The 22440-nt window shown below is 47.5% G+C and overlaps 1 protein-coding gene across 4 annotated transcripts in view; it reads left to right on the top strand.

Annotated features, from left to right (window-relative positions):
• LOC146797710 (plasma membrane calcium-transporting ATPase 2-like) overlaps positions 1-22440 on the top strand; it is a 2176758-nt gene that overhangs the window by 1707669 nt on the left and 446649 nt on the right. For all 4 annotated transcript variants that reach the window (XM_085624877.1, XM_085624876.1, XM_085624878.1 and 1 more), the window contains one exon: positions 14869-14994. In XM_085624877.1, the coding sequence (XP_085481003.1) occupies positions 14869-14994 (126 nt within the window). The remainder of the gene's footprint in view (positions 1-14868; positions 14995-22440) is intronic.

Raw genomic sequence — 22440 nt, 5'->3', positions numbered from 1 at the left:
ACAATTAGAACTTAATGTCAAGGGGAATTATAATCAACATATTAGCAATTTTTTGTCATTCACAAATATAATTTCATGGTTCTAGTTTGTAAATTGTTCAGAAAACATGATTCTAACTGCCCACAGAAGCAACAAGATGCCTCTCCCCTCCATCACAAAACACAAAATATCTTCACCCTCTGGCTACTACTAGCCCAGCAGCCCAGAGGGATATCACACCACGTGGTCACTCCAGCACTACATTCTAAACTACTTCAGAGTGCTAGCACTGTCCCACAATCTCTAAGCACTATCCAGAGCCCCAAAAATGTTTAATCACACTAGTCTAGCAATGTCTCATATGATTCAAAGCAGAAACTCCTCTGCAAACCTCCACCTTTACCCTTTCCATACAGCCATTGTATTACTCTGCCTCCATATCCTTCCAGTAATCACCCTTCAACAACATCCTTCTTTGCATAATTCATTAATTCATACTATAACTGTCCAGTTTCTCCCTATGACTTCCAGCAGTGGATCAGTTTATTTTGCACTTGCAGAGCTTTGAGTTGACAAAGGAGGTCTCTTCCTCTATAGTCTTTGAATGATAACAGTGGTTCCACAGTCATATTTGGAGTGGACAGTCTGTGCCGATAACTGTATTTCTAGCCCTCATATCTGTCTTGGTATAAGTGAAAAAGTATCTAATTGAGATGTTCCAGTACAACTGATAGATTCTGTCATTTCAGCATACTGTGTGAGATTCTGGCACAGTGTAAGTTAGAGATACTATTGTTCTCTCTCTCTTAAAGTGCAACTTAGGTGTGCAAAAACAATATGTCTGTAGATAACAACCCATTCTTGACTCACAAAACCCCTTGTTAGTGAAGTTTGTCTGACGGTAAATCTGGCACCCTGGTGACATTTGCAAACTCATTTGTACAAACGTTGGTGTTGGTTTATCAGAATCCCTAATGTGTCCATCTGTAAAGGTTGGCATGCACATAAAAGACATATTCAATGTACACATCTGTAGGGCAGAAGTGCATAATTGTTTCCCCCACCATGCAAAAAAGTAAAATGTGTATATGTACTTTTGTGCTGAATGTACTTAAATATGCCATCCAGAAATGTATACACATTGGTGCCGATCACGATCCGGTAAAAAATGTCCCCGTGCGACTCGTATCGGGTCTTTTTACCGTACGAATCGTACAAGTGCCGTACGAACTGGCAATCACGATTCGCATGGTAAAAAGTCCATACGAACCGCACTGGGAATCATTCCCCACACGTCCTCGGGTCGGAAAATGTGTCCGACACGTCCTCGGACGATTTACCTTACAAACGTGAAAAGCCAAGTCCGACCGAGGAATCACGATCCATCCCGTGCGTCCGAGCGTACGACCGTATGGAAAAAACACCGTCCGCACCGAACTCCTATAGCAACCATGGAGACATGTGCCCGCATACGCGCCCAACACTCCCCCCAGCCCCCGTACGTCCGACACGTACCCCCCGTGTATGTATACCCCCACCCGTCTAGGTACACCCCAGTACGTTCAAGTCGTACCCCCACCCCAGTACGTGTCGTACCACCGTCTATGTACACCCCAGTACGTTCGAGCTCCACCCCCACCCCAGTACGTGTCATACCCCCGTGTACCTACACCCCAGTACGTTCCAGTCGTACCCCCACCCCAGTACGTGTCAAACCACCGTCCATGTACACCCCAGTACGTTCCAGTCGTACCCCCACCCCAGTACGTGTCGTACCACTGTGAACCTACACCCCAGTACATTCCAGTCGTACCCCCACCCCAGTATGTGTCGTACCACCGTGAACCTACACCCCAGTACGTTCGAGCCCCACCCCCACCCCAGTACGTGTCATACCCCCCGTGTACCTACACCCCAGTACGTTCCAGTCGTACCCCCACCCCAGTACGTGTCGTACCACCGTGTACCCAGTACGTTCGAGTCCTACCCCCACCCCTGTACGTGTCATACCCCCGTGTACCTACACCCCAGTACGTTCCAGTCGTACCCCCACCCCAGTACGTGTCGTACCACCGTGTACCCAGTACGTTCGAGTCCTACCCCCACCCCTGTACGTGTCGAACCACCGTGTATGTACATCCCAGTACGTTCGAGCCCCACCCCCACCCCAGTACGTGTCATACCCCCGTGTACCTACACCCCAGTACGTTCCAGTCGTACCCCCACCCCAGTACGTGTCGTACCACCGTGAACCTACACCCCAGTACGTTCCAGTCGTACCCCCACCCCAGTACGTGTCGTACCACCGTGAACCTACACCCCAGTACGTTCGAGCCCCACCCCCACCCCAGTACGTGTCATACCCCCGTGTACCTACACCCCAGTACGTTCCAGTCGTACCCCCACCCCAGTACGTGTCAAACCACCGTCCATGTACACCCCAGTACGTTCCAGTCGTACCCCCACCCCAGTACGTGTCGTACCACCGTGAACCTACACCCCAGTACGTTCCAGTCGTACCCCCACCCCAGTACGTGTCGTACCACCGTGTACCCAGTACGTTCGAGTCCTACCCCCACGCCGATTGCAGAGACTGGTTGCGGAACACCGGAGCCACAGGTCACATGACATTACACTAGGCCTGCCCACACGCATCTACGCTCACTATCACTATGGGTCTGCACGCGTATGCGTACCCGTAGTGGTACGGACCGTACACACGCATCTACGCTCACTATCACTATGGGTCTGCACGCGTATGCGTACCCGTAGTGGTACGGACCGTACACACGCATCTACGCTCACTATCACTATGGGTCTGCACGCGTATGCGTACCCGTAGTGGTACGGACCGTACACACGCATCTACGCTCACTATCACTATGGGTCTGCACGCGTATGCGTACTCGTAGTGATAGTGAGCGTACATGCGAGTGCCGTGAGGGGTGTGGATGGTCGGAGGCGGAGCCTGCCCCAGGTGAGGAAACGCTGGACGCGGAGGATTGCACGGCTCCTGCTGGGGGACTCACCTGAGAGCCACAAGAACCGCGGCCGCCGCCGTCTGAGCCACCTCCACAGGCGTGTGCTGCCGGTGGTCTTTCCAGACCTGGAGAGGCGCTTACAGGCGATGCAGCAGCCGGAAGGGGGTAGGTACATGTGTGTTTGTTGTGTGTCACCGGCATTTGTAAGGGCACAGTAGCATGAATTCACTGGCATGGTTTAAAGGTGCTGTGCAGATCCTGTTTGCCCCAGTATAGCGCTGCGCCCCTGCCACCCTTACCCTCCTTGCAATGTGTTCCCTGGTCTGTGTGTAGTCACTCCTTCACAAGGTAATGTAGGCTGGCGCTTTGTCCACGAGAACAATGACTGTAGCATCATGTGTGGGGGTGGTGTGTAACAGGTTGTGGGACCTTGCCTGTGCACTGTCAAGTTCACTGCATGTGGGTTCCATGTCAGTTGGCACTGATGCTGACTCCAGACATGGGAGTTGGTCTCTCATGTGTCATGTCTTACAGCGCGCATGTCCTATGTAGTGGCCTGTGACATGATGTGCATGAGTGTGCGATACACATAGTGCAGGGATGGTGACGTGTGTTGCAGTCATTACCATTCAGTAGCATGTAGTTGCGTGCCCACTACTGTCCCCTGGGGCACCTTTTCCTCAGTGGTGTATGTGTCATCATAAACGTGGACAATCTCAGTGTCTACAGCGTAGGTTGTGCTCTGTGCCATTGTCCCCTGTCACCATGTATATAGACGTGCTATTTTGTACAGGTGTCCACTGTGCAGCCTGACCTGATTGTCCTTCTTCATACTCACAGTTGCCAGTGCCTGTGTGTCTTGTTATACTCATCTGAGGATGGGCACTGGTACCTCATTATTTGTACAGGCGCACCTTGGCTGTTTGGCGTCCAATCTTGCTTTTTGCCTGCCCCTGTGTGTATCACCCAGACTATGAGATGTTGGTGCCACCTGTGTCTCAACAATTTGCCTCGTGTAGGGTCTTGTTGGGGCGGGCAATGCCTATGTGTCAAATCCTGATATCTACTTGCTGGGTCTGGGCAGTGTGTGATGTGTCTGGACACACACGCAATGTGCAGTGACCGAGTCATGTTGGGCATGTTTTCAGCATTACCTATGCAGCATGTGTCTCAAGTTCATGGATATGGTCCCTGGTCATCGGTATTTTCGCCAACGCTGTGTGGTGCAGATGCAGTGCTGGATTGTCCCCAGGGCCTGGGTGCTATGTCAGACTCCGTTTCCTGTGTTTAGCTATTGTCTCATGCTCTCCATGGTATTTCAGTGGCATGGTGGCTCAACCAACTGTGTGTTTCATGCCCTACATCGGTACCTTGTTTAGTAGATGTTAGGGATCTTCCTTTTCAGGCTATGCAGTGTTACCTATGTCGATTGGACTCATGTGACTGATGTGTACAGCTGTCTGATTAATTTCTGTCTCTCCACCCTGCCCACAGCATCGTCGGGGGACACAGAGGGAGACATGGACACAGGCAAGGCGGAGGGACCGAGCACCAGTGCCAGCCTTGACATCGGGGCTGGCACATCGAGTGGGACAGAGGTGGAGGATAGTGCGGCCGAGGACCTGTCGACTGCCACGTCAGAATACGAAGCTGACAGGTCCGAGGAGGATGTCTCCGAGTGGGCGGTGGCTGCACCAGCAGCTGACAGCGGAACAACACCTCGCACCGCCCCCTCAGTTCCCACCAGCCGCCTCCCACTTGCTCGTGTCCCTTCCCAGCGTGCCCGGTCACAGCATGTCTCCTTCCTGCCAGGCACCGCACCCCCTGCCCCTGTCTCCACTGCTGCCGCCAATGCAGAGTCTGTGGACATCCAGCGGCAACTGCAGGTTGGTCAGGCTGCGATCCTTAATGTCCTCCATGCCCACGGCAAAACCCTCACCAACATCGAGGCTTTCTTGGAGGGCATTCATTCATCGCAGGCTGACCAATGCAACTTGCTGAGGTCCATAGACTCCACACTGACTGCAGCAGTGGGTCTCCTGCAGCGCGACCTCCCCCCACCTACCCCTGCCCCATCCACACTTCCCACTCCCATGCCTGTCCCACGTACACCCAGACGTCGGCATGCACCCACATCAACGGACACGGGCACCACACCAGCAGGGAAGGTCCTCGCACTCCTCCTGACACGCACACACAGGGTGAGGTAGGCACACCCACTGGGTCGGGGGGCAAACGTGTGACACGCAGCCATAGTGGGAGTCCGCATTCCACCCAGTCCACTCCCTCCAAATCCCCTCCCCTCAGCTCTCCTGGCCACATCTCCCCCAAGGACTCCTTCATGGCCGCTCTGTCCCTGAGCCCCACAGTTACACCACCACGCAAGCGGTCAAGGAGGTCCCCGGTCAGGGTGGTTGAGTCTCCCCCCCTGTCTCCACCCTCCCCCGGTGGCGCTGCGACCCATCCCTCTGACCCCCCCCCCTCCTTGGGGCCTGAGGTCCCTTCGGGTGCAGGGGACTCCCTGGAGGACCTTGCAAAGGTGTGTAGTGCCATCCTGGCCTCCGCCTTTGGCACTGACCCACCCCCTGTGGTGGAGTCCTCCATCCCTGCACCCACAACGCCGCCCCTTTGCCCTGATGTCCCTGCGGTGCCTGTTGCTTCCCCCCCCCCTGATGCCCTCACCAGTGTGGAAGACGATGCCATTTGACTGTGCAGGCAAGGTAGGGGACACGCATCCCACTGTGTCCCCCATCCAGCTGAGAATCATTGACTGCCCTATGGGCTTTGTGAAGATTGAACTGCCTGCGATCCACGGACATTGTGCTCATGCTGAATAAAGCTTAATTTTGTTTTCATTATCACACTACTGCTATGCTGGTATTGGTGTTGGTGGGGCTGCTACATGGTTTTGGGTGGTGTGTAAGGGTTTGGGTGTGTGGGATATGTAGTAGTGTACTGCTCATTGGTGGGACCCTGGGATCTGTGTGCCATCACAAGGTGTTGGCTAACTTTCTTTGTTTATGTAAGCAGTTACTGCATGGTGCACTTGTCCCAGGGTGTATTCCTTCCTCTGTGTACCCAGCTTTCTTCCCTGCAGGGTGTTCCCAATGTTTAGCGCAGAGCTGTGTCTACATGAGCTGTGTGTGTGACGGAGCCCTTCTACTTTGGCCATGCATGCAGGGCCGTGTCTCCACCTGCAACAATCGTGGCATCCTTGGTGATCACTGTACTTGTGTGTGGAGTCTGTTGACATGAGTTCATGGGCACATGTTCCCTTGTAGCCAGTATGCATGTGGATAATTCTGGCCTCACACACATGTGTTACACCCCTCCTGTCTCAGGGCACTGCAGGGAGTGATAGGCACCCACCCCTCCTGTCTCAGGGCACTGCTGGGAGGACTCTGCACACACCCCTCCTGTCTCAGGGCACTGCTGGGAGGACTCCACACCCACCCCTCCTGTCTCAGGGCACTGCTGGGAGTGATAGGCACCCACCCCTCCTGTCTCAGGGCACTGCTGTTAGTGATAGGCACCCACCCCTCCTGTCTCAGGGCACTGCTGGGAGGACTCCACACCCACCCCTCCTGTCTCAGGGCACTGCTGGGTGGACTCTGCACACACACCTCCGATTTCAGGATATGTACGCTTGGAACATACACGGTGGGGGTACGCTCAATGCATTCGAGGTGAGGGTACGAGTCTACTTACACTGGTGTGGTGGGGGTACGCTCCATGCATACGCGGGTGAGGGTACGGGTCGTACTTACACTGTTGGGGTGGGGGGTACGCTCCATGCATACGCGGGTGAGGGTACGGGTCGTACTTACACTGTTGGGGTGGGGGTACGCTCCATGCATACGCGGGTGGGGGTACGGGTCGTACTTTCACTGTTGGGGTGGGGGGTGCGCTCCTTGCATACGCGGGTGAGGGTACGGGTCGTACTTACACTGTTGGGCTGGGGGGTACGCTCCATGCATACGCGGGTGGGGGTACGGGTCGTACTTACACTGTTGGGGTGGGGGTACGGTCCGTGAGTCCGCGGGTGGGGGTAGGAGTCGTACTTACACTGGTGGGGGTGGGGGTACGGTCCGTATGTCCGCGGGTGAGGGTTCGAGTCGTACTTACACTGTTGGCATGGAGGGTACGCTCCATGCATACGCGGGTGAGGGTACGGGTTGTACTTACACTGTTGGGCTGGGGGGTACGCTCCATGCATACGCGGGTGGGGGTACGGGTCGTACTTACACTGTTGGGGTGGGGGGTACGCTCCTTGCATACGCGGGTGGGGGTACGGGTCGTACTTACACTGTTGGGGTGGGGGGTACGCTCCATGCATACGCGGGTGAGGGTACGGGTCGTACTTACACTGTTGGGGTGGGGGTACGCTCCATGCATACGCGGGTGGGGGTACGGGTTGTACTTACACTGTTGGGCTGGGGGGTACGCTCCATGCATACGCGGGTGAGGGTTCGAGTCGTACTTACACTGTTGGCATGGAGGGTACGCTCCATGCATACGCGGGTGAGGGTTCGAGTCGTACTTACACTGTTGGCATGGGGGTACGCTCCATGCATACGCGGGTGGGGGTACGGGTTGTACTTACACTGTTGGGCTGGGGGGTACGCTCCATGCATACGCGGGTGAGGGTTCGAGTCGTACTTACACTGTTGGCATGGGGGGTACGCTCCATGCATACGCGGGTGAGGGTACGGGTTGTACTTACACTGTTGGGCTGGGGGGTACGCTCCATGCATACGCGGGTGGGGGTACGGGTCGTACTTACTCTGTTGGGGTGGGGGGTACGCTCCTTGCATACGCGGGTGAGGGTACGGGTCGTACTTACACTGTTGGGGTGGGGGGTACGCTCCATGCATACGTGGGTGAGGGTACGGGTCGTACTTACACTGTTGGGGTGGGGGTACGCTCCATGCATACGCGGGTGGGGGTACGGGTCGTACTTTCACTGTTGGGGTGGGGGGTGCGCTCCTTGCATACGGGGTGGGGGTAGGGTCCGTACATATCCGTCCCCACGCTATGTGATGCTTGTGCGGCCCGTACCCAGGCCTTTGCCACGTGGGTGCGATCCGTCCCGCCATTGTTGGGGTGACGTGTGTGGGCGTGGTCCGACTCGTACCCACGCTCTTCAGGCGTGGGTACGGGACGTACCTGTCTGGTTGTGTTGCCGGTTCGCGTGGTGACGGACTTCCGTTGTGGCGGTCGCTGGCTTATCAGGACACGCCCCCACCCCCTCGTGGTGACCAGGGCATGGGAGTCAGGTATGTCCAGGCCATGTGTGGTGTGTGACTTATGTGGTTGTTTTGTGGCCTGCCCTGGTCCTGCCACCCCCACCCCACCCCACTTTCCCCCCTCCCTTAGTTATTCTGACCTTCTGCGGCATCTGCGTCGTAACCTGTAGAGGAGGTGGACTGCTATGAGGGCAGGGATGACTCGTAGGTTCGGGTCCATGTCTGTCCGTCGCGTACTGGTACTCCTTGATCGCGTCGTCCTGTCGCATACGGGTCCTCCTTGATCGCGTCGTCCTGTCGCGTACGGGTCCTCCTTGGTCGCGTGGTCCTGTGTGTCCGTCGCGTACTGGTCCTCCTTGTTCGCGTCGTCGTCTGTCCGTCGCGTACTGGTGGTCCTTGTTCGCGTCGTCCTGATTTCCCGGCAGTTTTTGGCTGCCGTAAAATATTCACCGTGCGGGGTGACGTCGGTGCGAATCGTGATTCCTGGGTCGTGAATGGCTGGCTGCGAGCGTCCCGACGTCAGGTCGGCGCTTTTCCGGATCGCATTGGTAGGTTTTTTTTGGTCGGTCGGGCTTTTTTACGATTCGTACGGTACTGGTGTACCCGTGCGAATCGTAATTCCTTGTTTGTAAAAATTGGCGACCGGGTACGCGTCGGACGGAGATTATGCTCCGTCCGACGGTTCGTACCCGGTTTTTGCCGGATCGTGATCGGCACCATTGTGTTTTCCTTCAATTCTGCAACTATCATTGATCTCCTTGACGTCGGCTAGAATTCTTCATTACTTCCCAAAAAATCTGAAATTTGTTCCAACCCATGGAGTAATCCCAAGGAAGCAAATGTATTATTTTCTCCCTTGTGTTTTGTGGCTAAAGCTCCATGCAATTAAATCTTACTTGATGATGAGCCTAATGGCTAGTCAAACAGTATGATCATTAAAAAGCACATGATAAGAATGACACCTAGTGCTTCTTCTATTGTTGTTTGAAGGTTTCAACATTATTAATAAGGTATGGAAGACACACAAATGGAGCATGTAGTATAAAGATGTATTTAATTGTTTGTCTTAGGAAAATATAACTTCACATTGAAATAGTTTCAGATACAGCAGGATATTTTCACTGGTCAGTCTATTTTCCAACTACAATGTACAATGTACAATGTCAAAGACCTCTGTGACTACCTAGCCACCTTCTTCCACTGCAAGATCACAGACATCCACGACAGCTTCAGCAACCAGGCCCCCCAGACAAACACAGACACCTCAGACACACCGCCCCCAGCCACATCAACATCGAACCCCTGCTCTCCTGGACCCACATCAATGACGAAGACACCATCAAAATCATGAACACCATCCACTCCGGCTCACCATCCGACCCCTGCCCGCACCACATCTTCAACAAAGCAAGCTCCACCATCGCACCCCATCTCTGCAAGATCATCAACAGCTCCTTCGAGACCGCCACCTTCCCGGAGAGCTGGAAGCATGCCAAGATCAACGCCCTACTGAAGAAACCCAAAGCTGACTCCAAGGACCGGTGAAAGTCATTGAGAAGATCGTCTACAGGCAACTGACCTCCTTCCTCGAAGAAAATAACATCCTGGACCCGTCCCAATCTGGATTTCGCAGCAACCACAGCAACGAAACAGTCCTCATCGCTGCAACCAACAACATCAGGGCCATGATGGACAACGGAGAAACTGCAGCCCTCATCCTCCTGGACCTCTCGGCCGCCTTCAACACCGTCTACCACCACACCCTCCGCACACGCCTCCACAACGCAGGGATCCATGACAAAGCACTGGACTGGACCACCTCCTTCCTCACCGGCAGGAACTAGAGTGTCTGCCTCCCCCATTCGACTCCAAAGACACCAAGATCATCTGCAGCATACCCCAAGGATCGTCCCTCAGCCCGACACTCTTCAATATCTACATGGCACCACTCACCAACATCGCCAGATCACACGACCTCAACATCGTCTCATACGTCGACAACACCCAGCTGATCCTCTCCCTCACCAAGGCCCCCACCACCACCAAATCCAACCTCCACGAAGGAATGAAGGCCATCGCCGAATGGATGACGATCAGCCGCCTGAAACTGAACTTGGACAAGATGGAGGTCCTCATCATCGGATCCACCCCCTCCGCCTGGGATGACTCATGGTGGCCGGCCGCACTGGGGGCTGCACCGATGCCCACTAGCCACGCACGCAACCTGGGAGTCATCTTGGACTCCCCACTGTCAATGACCGAGCAAGTGAACGCCGTCTCCTCCTCCTGCTTTAACACCCTCCGCATGCTCCGCAAGATCTACAGATGGATCCCCACCAGTACCAGAAGGACAGTCACCCAGGCCCTCGTCAGCAGCAGACTGGACTACGGCGATGCTCTCTACGCAGGAACATCAGCCAAACTCCAGAAACGACTAAAACGCCTCTGCACGCCTCATCCTCGACATCCCCCACCACAGCCACATCTCAGCCCACCTGAAAGACATTCACTGGCTCCCTGTCAACAAGAGGATCACCTTCAAGCTCCTCACCCACGCTCACAAAGCTCTCCACAACACCGGACCAGCGTACCTCAACGAACGACTCAACTTCTACACCCCGAACCACCAGCTTTGCTCCGCTGACCTCGCCACCGTCCCCCGCATCCATCGAGCAACCACCGGTGACAGATCATTCTCCCACCTCGCTGCTAAAACCTGGAACAGCCTCCCCATCCGCCTACGACAGACCCAGGACCTGCTGGCTTTCAGGAGAATCCTCAAGACCTGGTTGTTCGAGCAGTAGCAGCAACCTGCCCCCCCCCCCCCCAGCGCCTTGAGACCCTCACGGGCGAGTTGTGCGCTCTACAAATGTACTGATTGATAAAACAGCTATTAGGCAATGCCTGAGAATGGACATTAATTTTTATTTTAAAAAGTAGTGAAAGTTATTATAGCTTCAAGCACTTCATGCAAACGTCCCTAAATGTATTTAACCTAGAATCTTGACCATGGTATTTCTAATTTTTTTTATTGTTAAGAATAAATATATTACCTCTGAAGTTTTTAACTGGCAGAACCTACAGGTTGATGAAAGAAACTGTGATTTCTGTAATATGTATACAAGATCTTAATCATGTAATTTTCATGAATCTGTGTTGGACATGGCCTCCTTAGTAGAAATAACCCCAAAACCTTTCACTTTTTCCTCCTAGTCTTTGCCAACTCTCTCTGTCAAACCATAGGAAACTGGGCCCATCCCCCTGTATGGCAGAGGAAAGGTGTGCCTGCCTACCTAGCCCCTTTTGTCCTGGGGTTGAAGATACCATTGGGTTTTGATGCCGTACCTCTGTACGCCCTATAAACAGGTACAGCACATGCCTGGGGTGGGTACAGCATGGGCTAAGTAGTGAACGTAGCCCGAGTGTGCCATCCACCAGATAGCCTTCAACCCTGTATCAAGACTGCAATAGCAGGCCTGTGGGGCGCCATTGTGCCCCCACCTAGGATGGCCAACCTGGAGTGTGTCCCTCCCCTTCCATGAGGGCACCCCACCATAAAGCACTGATGGGCACCAAGGCTGAAGGCAGTTCAGACACATTTGAAAGTTCCCTGTATGGGTACTGGGGGTACCCCCCACTGGGGCTTCCACTGCCTTAGAGTTTGGCTGTCCCCATGAATATTCCTGGAGAGTTACTGAATCTCTGGAGTGGTCTCAGGGCCCTCCACACAACCTCACTGCCAAAGTCGTGGGGGAAGTGCATGTGCCTTCCTACACAGGTAAGAAAGAGGCACATATACATTGTTCCGGAACATGAGCTCATCTGCCAGTGCAGACCGAGGTGTGTGCACCGGCCCTGATGCTATTTCCGATATGTGGCCTGCCTGCCATGGCAGGCTGGAGGATGTGCCCCAGCACCCATGGCATGGCGAATAGGTGCCCAGCATTGCCATCATGGGCTGATGAGTGTATACCTGAAAACACAGTGTTCTAACCTCCGTATCAGGCTCACCGGTGCATCTGCGCGCTTGCATCCATGGCTCTCGGTTGAGAAGGGTGGTGTGTGTGCACTGGCACCAAAGGTGCTCGGGCCTGAGTAAGCCATGTGCCTGTGCTTGCCACGTGAAAGTGCATGCCCCCTTCGTAATCGTGTCGGGAAATGGCACTGATTTTATGTTCTGAAACATTGGACGATCTGTCATTGCAGATCAGTGGGTGCACACTGGTAGCTATTTGGATAAACTCATGAGCAGCTAGCCAGTGTAGGCTGCAGTGAGTGTGCACCCTCACTTATGGTGCCCATGATTGTGTGTGCTACCTGCCAGCACAGGATAGTGCATGCTCACAGACACACATATTGGTTACACATGTGTGCAGTCCGATGTACAGACTCAGGCGTGCGAACTGACAACACTGATGCTAGGATCTACGTGTCAATCCTGCCATCACAAGTCTGGGTGCGACATAGCGCACATGCACCTAGGTAGTGAGGAATACCTATGTGTGTTTTCACTACCTATGAGGCTTGCTCTGTCCCTAAGTTAATATGGGGTACATCTGTGCATTCCTCAATCGACAGTCATAAAACATGAGCATCCCACTGGAACAGCAGACCTCTGCCATTTGAGGGCCAAATAGGATAGATTAAAGATAGAGGTTCCTTCTGACACAGCCTTTAAAGGCCAGATCATGGCCCCACTACAGATTAAGATCTGCATTCCAAGGCCCCATGGTAGATAGGCCTACAATTTAGGGGCGACATCTGTGGTTCAAAGGGAAAACCTCTCAACCACCCTGACTTCAAAGACATCCAACAGTATGACTACAGGTGCCATTCTTCAGCAGAGGGTGAGATACACTTGTGGGGACTTGGGACCAGAGAACCCTGAGTGCAAGGTGCACATTGTCAGAGGACCCTGTTTTGCACATGGAGGATAACTGTCCATATAGAGCCTGGCATGGGCCAATGACCTGCTGAAGTGTAGGACAATGAAGTGTGCTCTCCAAGGGCCCGAGGTTGGGCCCCCGGTCCTTCCGGTGATATCAGGGACATCAAAACTCTCCCTTGAGGAACCTACACTATTTTCCTGTGACATCTGGAGAGCAGTGCCCTCTCACGTGTCCACCTTGGCTACTAAATCCAAACTGACATCCTGGTGTGAGCACGGATTTGAGACTTGTGTCTGGAGACCAGATTTCCTAGTACAGAGCACCAGAAATCTTCCCGCATCTGAAGTGTGCGTTACCCTTTCTGCAGGGACTTTGACACTTATAAACATCTAGTGGTGGTGAGCAGATTCACCCATTGTGGAACGCCGCATGGCCTGTTTCATTGGTCGTGCCGCATTACCCTTGTGTGACATACCGAATACATGCTCATTGAATGAGGTGTCTGATTCTCAGGATGCGGCCCTCGGAGGTGGAAGTGTACACAGAGTAGTGCCTCTTTCTATCTCATGTGACTCTGCTGAACTGGTGCAACCTGTATCATTGTGCACTGGACGTTGTGCCTTACTGTCAGAGGGGTTTGGAATTGCAACTCTTTGCTCTGAGTGTGACCGGAATTGCCTGGTGCAACCAAACTCCATATGCACTGGTCATTGCGTCTCTTGATGAAGGAGTTCGGAATTCATCATGTTTGAAATGTGAAGTGCTGGTTATCAGTGGCATCGCATTAGACTGCTGAGTGCATGGACTGGCTGATTCCTGTCACACCGGATAGTGGTGCAGTGTGAGTGTGTGTGTGAGAGAGTGAATATGTGTAAACTGCCTGCGATTCACAACACTACCCCGTGCAGCCGTGTTATATGATGATTGGTGCCAAAAGCAAAATACCTTTTAAGATTGGGTTCTCCCGTGTGGCTTCAGCCACCAGTGTTGCTAAAAAGTGTTCTATGTTTTGTGTATGTACATAATATTGATATTGTGCACCGCATAAGGGTGCTCTCTCTCAATTGGGGGGTTGAGGGGATAGTGAGATTAGGAATTGTCCATAGTGTGCATACTACTGAAAGCATAACCATGCGAGTGGGCCTAGTACTGCTAGTAATATTTCTGATTGTGTTTTATGCCCAAAAGTATATAATGGTCATGGTATAATAATTGAATATGTTTGTTGAATATAAACGTTTTTACAGACATGCTGTGTGAAGTTTCTATTGTGAGTGGCAGCTGCTCCTATTACTTTACACATTACCTCTGTAGTTAGCCTGACTGTTCAGTGCCAAGCTACCCAAGGGTGAGCACGGGTTATACAGCGAGTGTAATTACCTGCCCTCGACAGGAATGGTAGCTATGTCTGGCTAGGAGCATCCCTTCCGCCAAGCAGATACAGCCAGTTCCAACAGTCCTGCAGTGCGCTTTCCTCGTTGTCAACTCCTAAGGCCTTTGTTTTAAAAATATTGTTGTGTGTTCCATTTACAGAGCTCGTCAATTGCTATTGTTCCAGGAAAATGAAATTACTTAAAAAATGTTTATGCTTTTTAAAATGTTTTTTAAACCTGTATTGAAGTGACTCTGACTTGGTAAATGATAGTTGGACCTCTTTATATTTCCAAATGGTTTAAATCAACTTAAACTGAGCAAAGATGACTGTGGAAGTGTACATAGTAATTTATTGAGTTAATATGTTTTTAACATGACTAACTTTTTATTACCTTTCAGGTACTCATGTGATGGAGGGATCTGGTCGAATGCTTGTTACTGCTGTAGGAGTAAATTCTCAGACGGGGATCATATTCACATTGTTAGGGGCAAGTGAGGGAGAGGAAGAGAAGAAGGATAAGAAAGGTATGTCTCATCCTGTTCATTTTTGGATTTTAAGAGCCTCGGTGCAATTCATCATTGCACAACATGATAGGATAGTACAGTATGACTTTTTAAATTGGTATTCAGAAATGTAATAGAGCTGTTCTATTACATAATAAAACAAAAGATTGATGAGAGTTTTATTTTCTTGAACAGATAATTTGTCAGTTGAGCGTTTATGGACAGTAAAATCTTTTAGGATACATATAGAAACGGAAGCATTCAAATTAATTCATCTGAACATTTTTAGTTTTGCCAGGCCAATATTTAAGCCAAAATTCAAAGAGTAAAAGGAGGTGACGTGTCAAAAGCAGTCTGGTAATATTTTGCTATTTTTGTAGTTTGTTTCACTCTTCAAATATTGTTTGATACTATTCACATAATACATTATTTTGTGCCTATTTGTAGCTGATTTATGAAAAATAATATATTCCATTTTGTTGACTTTCAAACAAAAAGAGGTACCATTTATTGTTAATTTGGTAAGTGAATAAATCAGAGGGTCTTGTTTGCCTTGAGCAAAAACTGTCAACACACAGTTTATGTCTAATGAAATTGCATCATGACACTGTTATTAATTTCTAAGAAACAAAATGTAAGTCAGTATTGCAAATCAATATAATTCATAAGAATCACATTCTGTACTTTTTTAAAATAAGTGCCATCAAAAGAAAAAAACATTGTCAAGTAGCTCTAAAAAGGCAAAGGTCTACAAATATGCACAAATACTCAGATCAAGATAAGTTTGTCAGCACTGCAAGCATTTACAGTGTTAGGCAAATCTACATTGATCAGATTTACCCATTATAATTAGTGGTTCAAATTTGATCAGGCTGATGATAGTCACTACTGAGCCAATGTGTCATTGCATGAAATATTCATATTTCAGAGCCACCATTCTAAATCTTCCCAATGTTTTAAGGGGTGTGAATTGCCCAAGTAGAGTGTAGTGCAGTCCAAATTCAAAACTTTAACACTCTTCACATTACTCTTGGTGCATGCAAATCCAGTTTAAAGGTTTTAAGTTAGTGATTAGAAGTCTTTGACTTTCCATATGCACACTATTTTTTATACTCATCCATACAGTTGTAAAGCGGTAAATGGACTTCACACTTTTCATCTATTTATAAAAATTCTGTCCAACCTATTTCATTGCCTGATTTACATAGGAAGAAATCTTATCGAGAAATGTGCTAACATTAAAGCTGGGTTGACTTGACTTACTCTGACATGTGTCATGGAAAATAGTAAAAAAATTGAATAGAGATATTTTAAAAGTTTAATCAAATGCATCCTACTTAGAGGAACAGGAGAGCAAGAACATTTTGTTTGAGCCAAGACTTTTCACTTAAAACGATAGCTTTCTTTCAGTTATAATTATTCACTGAATATTATGAATGATACATTCAAAAAGGAGTTTGTGAAGTAAAAGATTTTATTTTCAGGAAAGTGACAATAGGTCAAAAATGTTCATTCTAAACATAAATAGGTAAGTTAATAGGTGCTTTGAATGAAAATAAAAAATAAAACAAGAAAATCTGTCATGGGAATGATCCTTATCTTTGACACTTCGGTACTTTACCGATAAAACGTAATGCAGAGACATGTAGCTTTTCTGTGTTCAGTATCAAACAATGAAGGAACAGAAAAACAACAGGACTTTGTTATGGTGCCTTGCTGAATATATCCTTTATGCCAATGTCTGACCCCCAAAACATACACATTTGATTAGGATGTTTGCAAAGAATAGGGTGATAGGCCAATTACATTATAAGAGAAGGACAATGAAATAAAAACCACAGGCCGTAGGTGTCTTAATGTGAATTGCAATTCTTAACAGCTGAATAAATGTTGCAAGGGTAAAAAAAGGTAGATTTACTTTCAAATTACCTTTTATTTAAATTGAGATTTGAGATGATGGGGAAAATACAAAAGGTTAACAGCTAAAGGACACTTGAATTCTGATTTTCTTTAACTGCTTTTTTTGAAGTAACAATTAGAAAAATCGCTAATTTACTTTTAGTTTAGCTTTGTCTTACAAGTAGGCATTCTACACAATGAATTGGTGGAAATAGAGACAACTCAATAGTTGTTTAAATTGTTTACATGTGTCACTTTTAAAATGTCTAAATGTTTCAGTTTGTTATAAGTAAACTGTTTTGTGTTTTATTGTTTTAATGTTTGTAACTAAACATTTTAAGCATAGTTTTAAATATTCATGATCATCATAATAAAACACGAACCATTTTCAGAATCCCCTTTCTTTTTAAGTACATTTACATTATAGAAAATTAATTGAAAGTTTAAAAGCGCTGACCATATCCTATTATGTTTTTTATCATTTTCAGAATCATTTTATAAAGTGCCCATTATTTAATACATGTTACCTGGAAGAGAATTCATTCACATCATTAAATCCCCTTCTTGTTTAGAACTACAAACAATGGAGTGTCAAATATTTTATGGAAGTTCCAACAATGAGGAATTTATTAACCCCAGCCTTTTTCAGGCATGGAAAGTAATATTCATTTGACAAATAGGAACAAATGCAAAAAAGGCTAACATAGAAAAATGTGCATAAATATGAGCCTCATTCACAAATAAATTTGCATGTGCATGTCTGACTTACATACACAAGTAGTGCTTTTTACAAGTGCAAACAAACTTTGTTAATTCACCAATCAGATTGACTTTTTGTGGAAGTTTCCATGTGAGTAAATCTCAATCTGTGGTTAAGGAAGAGTGATCTTCCAGAATTGGAATGCACTTGACAGTTTGAACACACTCATAGCTACTTGTTTGAAGATACTTACAAACCCCTTTCTCAACTCTTCCTATGCTGCGAATGGCCAGATTTTATTCTAGTAAGGCAGAATACATTTTTTTTCAGAGAGAGAAACAGAAGGTAGCAGCCTCTATAATTGCTGGGTGTGTAGCTGAAAGGTTTTATCAATCAAAAATATTTTTCACATGGAGACATAAGAAAATAGTGTGCACTATACATGTGTATATTTGCATGCAATAAAGGAATTCACACATGGTTTTAAGAATTTGCAATTATTTTGAACAACCAGCCCTGTATATTTTTCCTTAATCAGCCAAGCTATACACACACGCGCACACACAAACACACACTCTCTTCCACACAAGTGTGTGCATGTGTGTTTTTGCATCTTGTATCCCTCCTCTTTCAGAAATCCCATGTGTTGATCTCTTGTGGAGAAAATTCAAATTCATTGGACTCGTGTATTGGAAGCAAATTCTATTATTTTATTTGGTCTGTAAGATTTAAATGGTATTTTATTTTACATTTCACCTTTAGAATCCACATCACTATTTTGACAATGACTGTCTATTGACCCTTGACTCTCATCATTACAGTGTAGCCGAAATTATTGATCTACTCTACAATTCTGCGTTTACCAGTAAATAGTGGGACAGATGACTTTTTTGACCCTCGATTTTAAAGCTGATGCCCCTTTTCTGATCAGCATGCAATTTGATGTTACCCCAGGAAAATTATGCCCTAGAAAACAAAAAAATCACGAAACTGAGTTTTTTTCTCACGTGCTCCGGGCTATATGACCTTTTGGGTTTTAGGTCTCTGAAATTACTGGGCATTTGTGTTAATGTAGAAATATGGTACTTGGCTCCCAGGTTTGGATCCTTAGTACAGGGGCCTCAGGGTGCCAGTTTAAAAAATTTCCAGTTGTTACACTTGGGGCCAGTACCTTCCGACCACCCTCCGACTCGCATATCTCACTGATCGTCTTTGGGATAGAGAATATTTCTACTACCTCCCAGAGTTTTGCGATTTGAGTCCTAAACTGGTCTAGAAGACCTCATTGTTGTCTTCCTGGATTACATTGATGACTTTAATGCCATTGTGGAACACCACACAGTAAATTTTACCCAGTCTCATTATAAAGGCCAGTAACTGTCACATACGCTGTCTACCTTATCTGCCATATTGGCAGTAGAAACATAACATTTCACCAAGAAATGATATAGTCTGGTTTGGCTGGAGAAGTTCTAGAACACAGTAACAGGTAGTGACTTTCAGGATCATTCCAGGATTGATAATTGGACATCTGACTGGTTACAGACCCTCAGACCTGTGTTAAATGTTCTACATTTGGGAAATAATTTGTGATCCAGGCAGATGCCCTTGACAGTAAATTTGGAAAAATTAGGTATAGTGTAATTTAATCCGGGATGGATGTAGCTGGTATAACACTTTTTAGTGTAATTACCAAAAATGACTCGCAATTCTGTGAGAAGAGTAATCAAGCAAGTAGCACTATTTTCTTAGTGCAAAATGCGCACATGTCCAAAATGGACCAGAGGGATTGTTTTGTGCTAAGAAATAGCACAAAATGCTACAGGACATGAAAAGAAGTAGCTAGCAGCCATTATCTCTGTTCACTTCATTGTTCCTTTGCTCTTGTGGTAGGATGTTTGCCCCAAATTACTCTTAATTACTCAAACTGGAGTAGTAATGTAATTTGGGGTAAACAGACAAAATATCGAGTCTTGATTATCGACCTACCGGAATGTCGATGTTGAAATATCGTCATGCCAGAATATCGTCGACAAGAATATCGATTTGAAGGTAAGTAATAACATTAAAAACAAAACAATATATTTAACTTCGAGATTTTAAACAACAATATTTTTTTTCTTGATATTTTTGTACTTACCATATTGTAGATAGGATGTCGATATTCTGGACATTGATATTCTTGACACGATATTCTGGTAGGTCGATATTGTCGACGATATTATGTCAGTAATCGGTAATTTGGATAATCACGTCACAGGAGTAATGCATCAGTACTGAAATTACTCCGAAGTAATTAAAATTTTTCTCAGGCCTACATCTAATGAGCATGTGAAAGAAAATAATTTAAAAAGTAGATGTTTTCATCTAAAACACACATGGGCAGGGACTGAGTGAAAATGCCTTTCTATAATTCGATTTTTTTTAAAGGATTATTCTCTGTCTTTGGCAATTATTTCCCTTTGTAAACTGGCCACAGACCACTGAATTAGCGCATGTAGATAGCAGAAGAAAGCCAAAAGTTTCTGACATTGTTTTCATCTCTCCAAAACACATATTTCTGTGTGAAACAGTAATATGGGTGCTGTCATGCTAATGCAAATAGTCTCTTCATATCTGTCTGCCATGATCAAGAGATCAACCAAAAGAGTGAATAGAGGGTCTTTCAGGTAAAGATTTGGTTAAGAAAATGGTGCATTGTTTCTGTGACCCTTATATTTTTTGCATATAATCAAATCTTGGACCTAGAATGCAGAACAAGGCATTCATGTTTTCCAAAACATTCTGCGTAATGGACACATTTTTTGTGTCAATGCAATCACAGTGGTAGATGGAATGTTGCACGGCATAGTCCAGAATTACCTGTATGCATTCCAAGATACATATTTCACAAAATACTCAGATGATATCATGTGCAGATATACAGAAGCCTCTATAAAAGATTCTGTGCTTCTTAAAGAAGGCTTGCACGGGTATGTTAATTTTCTTCTTCATGTGTTAAGCTCCTGTTACTAGTGTCTTTCTCATACATTTTAAACCCAGTGCCCTTCAGACTAGACTATTGATGAACTTGAAAACAACATGAAGTGTTTCTTAATATCTCTATAATGAAAGGGCCTACATTTACAATTTTGTAAGACAGGATACAAATTTATGAAACTGTGAGAAATTGGGTTACTGGTTGAGGGAGGTAAACCTTTTCTAAATCAGCATCCACAATTCTACTAAGGGTGAAGACAAAAGCAACCCCTAAACACATCTGTGCTCATCCCTCTTGTAGTTGGGAATAGAACAGTCAGGCTTAACTCAGAGGCAATGTACAAAGAATTTGTTCAACACTTCAAACACTAACACAGTGACAAAACACCACAAAAGGAGCCCACAACAGATTTAGAAGAGTAGAGTAATTTTTAATAAATGAAGACCAAAAGGATAAACATCCAATTAGTAGAACTGAAGATATTCAATTTTAAAGGTTTTAGTGGAAATAGAGGCAAAAGGTGGATATCTGGTTGTCTTGGACCAGGACAAAAACACAAGACTAGGACAACCACATTGGTGTATGGGCCGGCTACAAGAAGCCAGTTAGGTCAGCTGAATAGAATACCTTAAATTCTGGTTTGCGCAGTGTTGCGAGGATCTGCATCAAAGATGCATTGTGTAGCCAAAGCAATGCATCCATTTTGAGATGTGCGAAGCTGTGGGGCAAGATCCTGCTGCATCATTGTCAAAGATCCCATAGATTAGGGATTGCGATGCAAAGTTTGGAGTTAAGGATGTGATTCACAGTCGGGGTGATGCATCTGTTCCGAGGCGCTGCGATGATGCGATGCAAATTCCAGCATCGTTTCTGAGGCTGCTGTCAACAAGAAATGTGAGTGCCTGCTCTGAGGATGCATTGCGCAGTGGCAGATCTGATGCAGCCAAGGGCTGAGATGCGGCTTTTTGCAGCAGATCTGATCCATGCAGCAGTGGCGATGCATCGGTTCTGCTCTTCGTAGCGCTGCGCAGCAGAAGAGATGCGTTGATTCCACTCAATCCAAACAGGCTGGCAGTGCACCTTAGGCCAACGTTCAAGGGTCCAGGACTGGGGTAGCACCACTTAGCAGGGCAGACTCACAGATAGAAGAGTCCAGGTGCAGGTGCAAGGTTGTTAGAAGCCTGTTCAAATCAGGAGGCCAGCTAAAAAACCTTTGGAGTCTCTAAGGGTTGTGGGTTCAAGAGATGCAGGCCAGTCTTTCTCACACAGGCAAGAGGGCAACAGATCAGCACAGTAGGTCAGACGTGCATCAGAGCAGCAGTCCTTCAGAACAGCAGTCCAGCAGAGTGGCAGTCCTTTTGGCAGCACAGCAGTCGTTCTTCCTGACAGAGTATCCGCAGGTCCAGAAGTGTACGGAAAATGTAGTGCCTGAGCTTCGGTATTTATACCCAGAGGTGCATTTGAAGTAGGGGAGAAGCTTCTTAAAGCATGCCTTTGAAGACCTCAGGCATCCTGCCTTCCCAATCATGGCTCCACTCTAACTATTGGGGGTATGCAGCCCTTTATGTGGAGGCAGGACACAGTCTATTCAAGTGTAAGTGGGGCTGTGCCCACTCCTCCCACATATCCTGCCAGTGAGGGCTCATCCAGGCACACCTAAGCTCCCTGTTCTGTGTGGCTGTGTGGAGGAATACACAAAGCTGCATCCAGTCATGCAACTCAGATACAAGCCACAGGCACTAAATGGCTAGGCAGGAAAGCATCAACTTTCAAAAAGGGGCATTTTCAAAATTGTAATTTAAAATCCGACTTGATCATAAGTGAGGATTTTTTATTATAATTCCAAAGACACCAGGAAGACTGATCTTCCCTTGATCTTTGGCTTGCC

This window comes from Triturus cristatus, chromosome 9, assembly GCF_964204655.1.
Source record: "Triturus cristatus chromosome 9, aTriCri1.1, whole genome shotgun sequence".
NCBI classification, from domain to species: Eukaryota; Metazoa; Chordata; class Amphibia; order Caudata; family Salamandridae; genus Triturus; species Triturus cristatus.
This window is presented reverse-complemented; position numbering and strand designations above follow the sequence as displayed.